The 10,706-nt window shown below is 37.8% G+C and overlaps 1 protein-coding gene across 2 annotated transcripts; it reads left to right on the forward strand.

Moving 5' to 3' along the window:
* Positions 1-826: 826 nt before the first annotated feature.
* On the forward strand, positions 827-9,263 carry LOC114722161 (uncharacterized). 2 transcript variants are annotated; one of them, XM_028908117.1, is made up of 13 exons: positions 827-982; positions 1,297-1,784; positions 2,664-2,989; positions 3,132-3,224; positions 3,327-3,417; positions 4,091-4,181; positions 4,405-4,511; positions 5,203-5,272; positions 6,420-6,523; positions 7,284-7,400; positions 8,013-8,089; positions 8,365-8,409; positions 8,511-9,263. In XM_028908117.1, the coding sequence occupies exons 2-13, from the start codon at positions 1,440-1,442 to the stop codon at positions 8,995-8,997; spliced, it is 1,953 nt and encodes a 650-aa protein (XP_028763950.1). In that variant the 5' UTR covers positions 827-982; positions 1,297-1,439; the 3' UTR covers positions 8,998-9,263. The 2 variants fall into 2 exon arrangements, with proteins under 2 accessions (XP_028763950.1, XP_028763951.1); XM_028908118.1 differs by having other exon boundaries at positions 4,414-4,511.
* The last annotated feature ends 1,443 nt before the right edge of the window (positions 9,264-10,706 follow it).

Consider the following 10,706-nt stretch of genomic DNA (forward strand, 5'->3'; position numbering starts at 1 on the left):
GGGGAACTAGATGGGGAAAAATTTTAAGGGGAAAATAACTTTTTCATTTTTTATATAAATTTTAAGAGGATTAGGCAAGAAGTCCCAGGACACACGAAACGAGCAGTCAGCGAAAGTGGATTTGTTGGCCCCATGAGCTGGCCGGAGAAAGAAGGGAGACGGAGGACGTACGTGTACCCCCTAATCCTTGATCATTTTTTTTTTTAAAGAAAAGGTTTATGCGAGTTAGCGCTTACAGAAATACTTATACATTACCCACTAACAAAGTCGTCACATTAGTAGCGGGATTCAAACTCACAGTCTTGTAAGTTATAAGCCGAATTTTTACTGACTGAACTAACTCTTGTTAGTGTGTAGGACATTAAATGTGAGGTAAAATAATATGAAGGGGTGACGTAACATTCCCGCCGATATTGGGCTTTCTTTTACCAGGCTGGCTTCATTGGGCTTTGGTTTAGGCTTTTAGCTACTGAGACAATTTGGGCTCTAGGATGCCTCTGTGTGGGTCCAACATTATTGAATGCGCCTAACCGAGCGAAGAGGTTTTGCATGAAGATTTTTGCGACTATCGTGCGGGCGTTTTCCAAGTCGTGCGGGAACGCGGAAATAACGAAATTAACTACTGGAGGCTATTACTTGTTTTTTGTTGACCAGCGAGGCTATTACTTGCTTGTACAAAAATGGAAAAAAAAAAAGCGAAATTCAATTTTTAGGATGATCAAACAAACAAGCGCGTTGCTAAAAGGCGGCCCTTGACTTTTGACCACGAGTCTTCCTAGCACTGCTGACTCCAGTGCACCTTCTTCTTCAATCTTTCTTCACTGTGCTTTCGCGTGGATTTCTGTCTTTCTATTATGCTCCTTCACTGCAATTACTTCTTGTCGGTCCCTTGACCCAGCCACTATCACTCATTCCTATACCCTGTCATCAGTTGCTGCTTCTCTCTTGGAGCTGTAAGAATGGCGCACGCTCCACGCTTCCGGTAACTGTTTATCTGATAAAGTCGATGTGCTCCTCTTTACTTATTATATGTGGTTCTTAGTGTTCGCTTGGTTCCTTTCCCCCCCCCCCTCTTCCCTTTTTCTCGGTTTGTAGCTAAAAGGAACTGACGTGGTTCTTTATTTGTTAGTGAAATAAGCTCTTGGGAATTTTTATTTCTCTACTTCACCGATGCTTTTATCATTATTTTGAACGTGGTTTGGCTTGTTTCTTCCCTTTCTCATGCTTGTCGTGTTTGATCACATAATATGTGGGGACTTCTGTTTTTTAAAATCTAGAATTTTGGACCTTTAACAGAGTAGATGGACCGGAGCTGCAAAGTTGATCAGGATCGGGACACTCGAAATCGCTCGTCTTCTAAACTTCCGACTTAAAAGAAAGTAAAGTTTACATGTCGGAGTAGTTCATGGACATTGCGTAGAGAGTACTACATAAATAATATGGGTGGTTTTTGCACAACGTCGAGGAAGTTCACGATAGACTGTGTTGCATTAGATGACGCTCCGAGTGAAAGCTCGAGACATGCCGATGGTCATTCCAATAGTGAGTCTGAAATGGCCGATCATTGTCATGGAGTTCCGGGAAAATTAAATAGCCATTCAACTCTGCCTCCCGTTGATGATGACATAGAGAAGCAGGTCCGGCAATCATTTTCGTATCCTGGGCAGAAAATTTTGGAGGGACCAAGTGCAGAAGACATCAATGCTGGAATTCCTCATCTCTCTAGAGTCTCGTCACACAAGTCTAAATCAACCAAGTCCAGGCAGGTTGCTGCTGTCACTAAGGTAAATAAAAACATGAAACCAATTTGTCAGTTCATATGGAAAAGACCTGCTTAATAGACACGACCGTTATATGGCCAAATTTTGAATATGAGATTAACTGGTAACTAACCATTATTTACGAAGTCAACTTGTTATTCCTTAATAAAGTGCCCGTTTTTGGATTGTTCGACTTGGACACTCTGGTATTTGGATTCTTCTGGTAAGTCGCCTTTAGATCCTCTATCATTTTATTTGATTTATAATACCTTCAGTCAAAAATTGGATTTCTATAGCTGATTTCGAAGGTGAAGGCTCACTCTAAGGTAGCAGTCTTAGTGCATGGCCAGAAAAGACTTTACATCTAGACGATTATGCGATGTGCTTTGATCTTTGGAGGCCAGCATTTATTTGTTTTTATGCTGTTATGTGGCTTGGAAGCTTTGGAATAAGCTCTTTGCCTTTATGCAAGCACTGGGTATGCTCCGCTGCCTCGAAGGAGGAGTAAGGATAGTCAGTCATGACTTTGTGGCGATGTGCAATTTCTCTTGATGTTCAGTGTACATGGACAGAATGATAATGCAATGCTAGATATATTTGACAGAAATATTTAACGTCCCAATTTTTATGAGACAGTTTGATATCCCCGAAAGCCTTGTGGGTTAATACCATTTTAGGAAGGCGGGAATTAGCCAAGGGTAGTTAAGAATCTATCAGTAACAGATATAACAGCCTTCGCAATTGACGTTGGACAGTTATGACCGTTGATTCAGTTCACCTCCTCTAATTCCCTTTTACCCATCATTCTAATGTCCTATAATTTTGTATTATAGTTTTTATCTGTTGTGCTTTTAGCAGCTCAACTTCATTGTCTTTGTCTACCTTTTATTTTTTGTTTTACAGGTCTCAGAAGTGAGTTCACTTTTGGGCAGAGCTAGTACTGCTGGGCTTGGCAAGGCAGTAGATGTTTTAGACACACTAGGTAGTAGTGTGACAAATTTAAACCTGAACAATGGTTTTACATCGGGAGTGAAAACGAAAAAAAATAAAATTTCAATTTTGGCCTTTGAAGTTGCAAACACAATTGTCAGGGGGGCCAACCTGATGCAATCTCTTTCAAAAGAGAGCATTGCGCATTTAAAAGATGTCGTACTACCATCTGTCGCAGTACAAAATTTAATATCCAGGGATAAGAATGAACTGCTGAGAATTGCCGCAGAAGACAAGAGGTGATTATCATCAATATTTTCATGAAGTTTCGTTGTCTTGCTCTTGCCAGCATTCTGCCCATGACTGGGGTCTTATATCTTGAAACATCTCATGGACCTAATTAGTGTTACCACATGCTGCTATCTTGTGCTGTTGTGGCAGAGAAGAGTTGAAAATATTTTCCGATGAAGTGGTGCGTTTTGGAAATCATTGTAAAGATCGCCAGTGGCACAACCTGGATCGCTATTTTGAGAAGTAATTGTGTTGAATCAATATTGTCTAATCTTGGAACTTTTTCTGGTGACATCGAATATGAACTTCAGAGTCATGATATGCTCCAACTCTATGGATGTATAGGTTACGTTCAGAGCTTGCACCACAGAGACTATCAAAAGAGGATGCTGAGATAGTGATGCAACAACTTATGACGTTGGTTCAGCATACAGCTGTGAGTATACTGATCATCAAGGGCAGTCCATGTGCCTGTCTGTCTTAAATTTGGGTGTGATCTCATAATTCTAAATATTTTTTATTTGAATTTTATATATGGTGCATATGGTAGGGCAAGCAATTACTTTTTATCATTGTGCAAAATTGGGAGTTTTTTTCCCCCTTTGGTGATTAGTTAGAAATTTTCTGTTTTTCTCATTCAATTTAGTTTCTGATTTTACCAGAAAGCTTCTGCATAAGTCTCAAAATCTGCATATTTTGAATACCGGGGCACCTCTATATTTTCATATTCTCTAGGCGAGCAATAAGTTGAGTAAATTCCACTCAGGAAGGAGGGGGAGGCAGAAGAAGAAATAAAGCAAGAGAAGGAAACATGCAGAGAATTTGAAAACTAAATTATTAAAACATAGGCTAAGCTAACCCTATTACAACTAGGCTGAAGATAATTCCGAATAATTTTAAAGGAAAAGAGAAAAAATCTGATTCTAATGAAGATCATTTAGTCAATACTATTTAAAATAAAACTAAAGAACAAAAAATTTTAGTTCTATCCTAATCCTATAAAATATTATTTACCACGCATAAAATAGCTTGAGGATTCCTATTCCATCTTTACACTGAGAATTTTGTTTCTCTGATTTAAAGAATTCAAACCTTTTCTTGAGATGCAGGAATTGTATCACGAATTGCATGCCTTAGACAGGTTTGATCATTATCAGCACAAGCTTCAAGAAGAGGACAATTCTAGTGCCGCACAAAAAGGTAAATACATGCCCAGGTTTCCTCATAAGGTGTTTATTCCATTATGTCATTATAAATTGGCCAAGCCTTTTTTTATTGATTATGAATAAAATTAACATGCCTTGTCATACGTCTATCACTTTCTGTTCTTCTAAATCTCCCTCCTCCTTCTCTCTTCTTTTCATTATTCTTGCTATTGGTCCAACATCACTTTTCTACCTCCTACAAGTACTCTTGTTTTTAGGCTGTGTAGGAAAGAGCCTTGCAATTTTAAGTGCAGAACTGCAGAGTCAAAAGAAGCATGTCAGAAATTTGAAGAAGAAATCACTATGGTCCAAGATTTTGGAAGAGGTAAGAAGATATTTTTTTTTGGGGCTATTTATGGATCAATCTTTTGAGTGTTAGTGAGGGTAAATTGTGGGAGACCCAATTTACCCCAAGGAAATAATATTCTAATTACTATTTTTCATTCAAATAAATCTTTAACTATCCTGTGGTTTTCTATGTATTCAGTTATCCTTTTGTTTTGTTTTGGCCTAGTTTATCTCCTTATCTCTTTGACTCTTCATAAAGCCCCTAGCAGTTGCAATAGGGTTAGCACTTGGATGGATCATCAATGAAGTTTCAGACTGGCGCCCCCGCCCCCATCTCCTTCTCCGTCTACTTTTCCCCCTTCCCGTTTTCAACCTTTTCTTCTATGTCTTCCTCCTGTCTTCCCTTTTTCTCTATTCTTTTCCACCAGAGGTACATCAGCTTGTTTCACTACAAGCTAGCTCCTCAACATAATTGATGTCCTCCCTGAGCTCTTGGAATTATTATTCCTCTGTTTTTCTTTAGTGTCATTAATGTGTTTTATAGTTGGTCCCAAGCCTAAATAAAGGAGGAGGGTTGTACTAGGCCCTCAAACAGTCAATGTAAAAGCCATCAAATCTTAATGGCATGGATTTCTTTGGTATCATTAATATTATATACTTTCCAGCTACAAAATCTTTTGCATGTTTTACATGATATGAAGCATATACTCTGATTGTTGTACGTACAGGTGATGGAGAATCTTGTCGACATAGTTCATTTTCTACGTTTGAGGATACATGAAGCATTTGGTATTGCTGGTATGCTTTCAAGATTTGCAAAATATTAATTATGCCTATGTGTGTGCCTATTTCTCTGCCTATATTTTATAGCCGATTCCAAGCTTGGAGAAGGAAGGAGAGTTGTGTTAGCCCCTTGAAAACCAATAAAAAAAAATCGTCAAATCTTACAGGGATATGTGTGTGCCCGTTTCTCCGTTTTCTTCAGTTCCATGAATGAGGGACAGAAGAAACATCTAGTTGCCACCCTGGCTTTTATTTATCATAAGCTCTTTAGCACCTGGCGTGCATTCTTAGAAAAATTATATTATTCATTGAGGTAGGAAAGTTTTTGCTGTCGTGAAGAACATTCTGGACATAAAGTTCAACTAAATGGCTGCTGGGACCCTTTGGTTTATTAGTAAAAGCAAACATCAACAAGTTTCAAATTTTTGGTGTTACCGTGATATTGTTTGAGCTTCAATGCTGCAAACTAGATTGGCATCTGGTCAAATTTATCGAAATTATCATAGATTTTTGTTTGCAGAATTTTCTCTCTCTCCAACCTTGTCATAAAGACCAACTTTTTTAACTTTAATGCACAACACAATTCGTCAATTCTCATTCCTTGCAAGACGCACGTTACAAGTAATGATAATATTAGTAAGAGATGAGTTTGTTGTCACTCAATTTGTTATTCTTGAATTGCCTATTTGCTGGAGTCTTGGGAGGTCTTTAAGCATTTCCGAAGTCTGGAAGAAAGGTTTTATGATCCTTCGTAAGAAAATTAAGAGATTTGCAAGAGTGGCTCGCAATTTTGAGCTCCAACAGAATACTATAATATTAGAATTTGCCCTTTCATGTGTCAACGTTAAAGCAATATAAGGATGATATCAGCACTGTTTCTATAGAGCTTTCTATAGAGCTGGAGAAAACTTTGACAGCGGAAGTTGTTGAGAGAGGGCAAATTCTGATTACTCACTGCAATGGAGGAACACTAGCTTTGCCTTTGACAATGCTACTTGGCCAGAGAGTATAGGAGAGTGTTGAATCATTTTCTGAATAAAAATTCTCTTGAATTTCCTATAGCCTAGAGCTATTGTATAAACCTCAGGCCTTCTATTTCCCTATAAGATTCCATGTTCAGCGGAACATATCTTTAAATTTGTTTCCCCGTTTAACTTTGCAGATACTGAAGGGCAGCTGAAAGATTCTCAAGACAACCACAAGAAGTTGGGATCTGCTGGTCTTTCATTGCATTATGCAAATATTATTTCTCAAATTGATATTCTTGTGAGTTCCAAATAGTGTTTTTGCCTTGCAAGTTCTCTCTTTCTCCGTTTTTTTGGGGCTCTTCTTAAAGCCAAATCCTTACAATTTCTCTGGATAATAGAGTAGCAACCAAACATGCAATGAACTAGAGTGGTAATACTTGCTTCCTAACGAATGATAAAATTCTTGAGAAAATTATAAGTGCTCAAGTTAAAATCCTTGCTTTAAATTAAATTCCTAGTGTCAGAGTGAAGCCTTCATAAGATTAAACCCCATCTGCATTCTGCAACCAATGGCGTGCCATATAACTTTTTCAAGATCTTGCAAGAAAGAGAGGGATTCTCGCGTAAGCTGACAATTCCTCAGTGCTGACTGCTGAGTTCTGCTCCCTTTAAAAGATCCATATGCAAGTGTGAGATTAGAGAAGTGAGCTTTAGGACTTGGTCACAATTCTCTCTTATCAAAGAAAATATGTCTTTGAGATTATAGTTCCTGATTGTTTGTTTGTTTGAGTTAACAATTAGTTTCGGAAGTTGATCCAATACAATCAGTCTTCAGTAGTTTTCGTTTAAACCTCGATCCCTCATACAATATGCTACGCATGCTCAACAGTGGTATTGCAATATGTATCTCTCTTTGGTTGGCGCGCGCACACACACACATATTGAACATGTGATGCTATTTGCGCGCAAATGGTCCCGATTTACGTGGGGCTGCACCTAAGAGTATGATTGCGAAACTTTTCTAAAGATAGTCATGAGATGACATTTGAATTGATCAGGCTTCTCGTTCAAGTTCTGTGCCTCCTAATTTAAGGGATGCCTTGTATCAAGGGCTGCCTCCTCATGTAAAGTCAGCACTGCGCCCAAGGTTAAAGTCATTTCAGGCTAAAGAAGAGGTGCATATCCCTTGTCTTTCATACTTTCTTTTATTCTGTATGTTAAAATCGGTTATATTTGCTATAAATACAAGAATAGTTAATAGCTGCCTTTATATATTTAAAACGAAAGATCAAATCTAACATACATTTTGTGAAGGTTCCATTTCTTATCAGTAGAGATTATGTATCCGGCTGGGCACACGCACAACGCCCCTATTAAATTCGCACAAACATTTTATTTGAAACCAATGTAATCACTAAGTGATCCCTTACATCTGCACCTCTAATAGAATTGATATATTTATCTACTTTGACTTTACTTGAACAAGATGCATAAAAGAATTATCATGTATTAAGGAGTGTATCAAAACATTACTTATTTTTAACATTCACATTGGAAATTTCATGTCATGAATTCTTCAAAATAATCGACTTTCCTTTTATCATAATCTTTTGAATTCATACGATCCATCATGAGATATCTTATTATAAATTCATGCAAACATTTCAATTCGTTTATTAGAATTAGTTTCTCCAGCAGTAACACTGAACTTAGGATCCATTGTAGTCTATTTATTGGCTAGCCAACATCTTAAATCCGTATCTAAAATAATTGGAGCATTATTGCAGCTTACAGTTCCTCAAATTAAAGCTGAGATGGAAAAGACCCTGCAATGGCTTGTTCCTATTGCAACCAACACAACGAAGTAAGCTTGCCAGCCCTTCACCAGCATTTATTAGATTGTCTAACATTGCATTTGATACTGTACTTGTATGTTTGTCTAGACTTAAAATTCCTTCCCTGTTATGCTGGTAAATAGTTAAGTTCATTATTCCATGAATACAGAAATTCAGAATTAGACTGCTGTGTTTGCGGACACTCTAATACTTAGATGCAAGCTTGATCTGCTTTAGACATATGTCACTGGCTGCTATATTCTCTGTTCTATCTTTCAATTATCTTTATATTGGATTATTTCAGGGCTCATCATGGCTTTGGATGGGTTGGAGAATGGGCAAATACTGGGTGAGTTTAGAACTATAGATTGAAGTCCTTCATCTTCTGCTATATTCATTATGTACTTATGATTTCTAATAAACTTTATATATGTGAGAATCAAACCTCAGACCTGGAGGCCAGACTTACTTGTTGCGAATTGAAACACTACATCACGCTAATAAGGCGAAAACTGAAGCTTATATGCTTGAACTTGTTGTCTGGCTTCATCTTCTAGTCAGCCAAGCAGCAATTAGCAATGGAGGAATAAAGTCTCCCATGAAACCCCCAATTCATTCTCCTAGTCAGAAGAGGGAGCAATTAATTTCGCAGGAAGCCTACTCTACTTCCCCGCTAACAGTTGAAGATCAACAAATGCTTCGAGATGTTAGCAAGAGGAAACTAACGCCAGGACTTAGCAAGAGCCAGGAATTTGACACTGCCAAGACTAGGCTGAGGAAAAACCACAGGCTAAGCAAGAGTAGGAGTCATTCCCCAACCAGTGAAAGTAAGAACAATACATTCTTCACACGAAGGCTATCTTCTATTCCTGTCATCAACTTTGATATTGACCGTCTCAAGGCACTGGATATGATCGATCGGGTTGATACTATTTGAAGTTCATTGTATGTATGAGATCCCCTTTGAAGAGGCATATGTTGATTAATATGCTGCCTTCTTCAAGCTGAGGGCTTCCCTATGCTTTTCATATAGGCTATGAGAAATGTTGAATGCTCCCAAGTCTTTTGACATTGTTGTTTAAATGATTGTTTTGAGGTGACTCAGTCTTATTTGGCTTTATCTGTGCAGATTTTGTGATCATCCTGTAATAATAGTTCTAAGTTTCTCCTTACTAAAATAATTTTGTTAATACGTAGATAGAACTAATTTGTGTAGCCTCCAAAGTATTGTGAGTTTAATGGCATTAAGTGAGTATTCCAGTAGCGAAGCATATGAGCTTTATATTTACTATTGAATATGGATGTTTAAGGGCCATGAACTGGGCAACTTCGCTGCCAAAATAGCAGACTGACTGTAATATTGGGCAAACCAAGCCCAATAAAATCCATGGAGAGATTTGTCCATAAGTTTGAAGAACTTGAGGTGCTGAAATAAGGCCTGGCCAAATCAGCCAATTTCTCGCAAAATTTTGTACATCCTTCTATTAGTCATTCCCAATAGAAAACACAAGAGAGGAGTTTAAACCAAGAGCATCCCGAAGAAAATTCTTGAGTAATTAGCTTCTTAACTTTTGTTATGCCTAATGCAGGACACATCATCTTTCCATCACCCTTCAACTAATCTCGAGTCAACCATCGAGAAAGAGCGTTCACAACTTGTTTTGTTTACTCGTTTAATGCAATGTTTCATAATTCAAACCTCAAACTTATTTTTGCGGAACAATTAAATTGACTTGAGGATACTCTGAAAATTGTACCCCCCCCCAAAAAAAAAAAAGGATACTATATAAAGCCCAGTGATCATTCTAATACACAGTATGTCTGTCCTTGCACACATAAAAACGACTGTTTGGCTGCAAACACGGAGGGGGCCACCAATTCATTCTCATAAATAGAAAGATTCCTCTTCAATGGGCAAATTAAAGAGCATTTGCCAGCAAAGGCTGGCCAAAGGGTGAGCATTGAGATGAAATAGATACATCATAGATTTGAGTAACCGGCATATATGGTTTTATACTTTTATGTTATCTGTGGAGTCCAATATAGGCCGATATACTGATTATATATCAGATCAACTCAAATCAAAACTTATGTGTTTGCTAGCTCAGCTGACTTAAACCCTTCATTCATCTTTGGCAAATGTGTTCAAGATTTGCATGTAATATCATAATTCTACGTTCTGAGAGCCCAATGAGTAACGTCTACGAATAAGCTAATTATTTAAGCGCCTCGTGATCAACTTTCACCCAATGATAATTTACTGTTTGTACCTGCGAAACAACTCAAAAGATTTACGGTGTTTTTTATGGTCCTTACGCTTGAGAAGAATGAACTCTCTATTGTAACGTATATGCAGAATAAGATATGTCATCAATCAAAATAAGATTCTTTCTCATGAAGTAGCTTTACACACACACACACACTGCTTATTTCCTGGGAGGTCTAGCTAGCAAAAGTCAATTGTAGTTATCTGCCAAGTACACACACACACACACATATTGCTTATTTCCTGGGAGGTCTAGCTAGCAAAAGTCAGTTGTAGTTATCTGCCAAGTACTTAGCAATTAATAATTTGCCAATTGCAGTTTTGGCTTTGGTGGATCTTCAACACATCATAACTTTTTGTCATGTGTGGTTGCTTCTTAT

This window comes from Neltuma alba, unplaced genomic scaffold (assembly GCF_004799145.2).
Source record: "Neltuma alba isolate B1F8T4 unplaced genomic scaffold, ASM479914v2 tig00012083_pilon, whole genome shotgun sequence".
Lineage (NCBI taxonomy): Eukaryota > Viridiplantae > Streptophyta > Magnoliopsida > Fabales > Fabaceae > Neltuma > Neltuma alba.

Bases quoted from the DNA above. Each gene is read 5' to 3' on its own strand.
- LOC114722161 (XM_028908117.1), top strand. From the start codon at position 1,440: ATGGGTGGTTTTTGCACAACGTCGAGGAAGTTCACGATAGACTGTGTT. The intron at 3,418-4,090 runs GTGAGTATACTG...CTTGAGATGCAG, and splicing joins CGTTGGTTCAGCATACAGCT to GAATTGTATCACGAATTGCA. The intron at 4,182-4,404 runs GTAAATACATGC...TCTTGTTTTTAG, and splicing joins TTCTAGTGCCGCACAAAAAG to GCTGTGTAGGAAAGAGCCTT.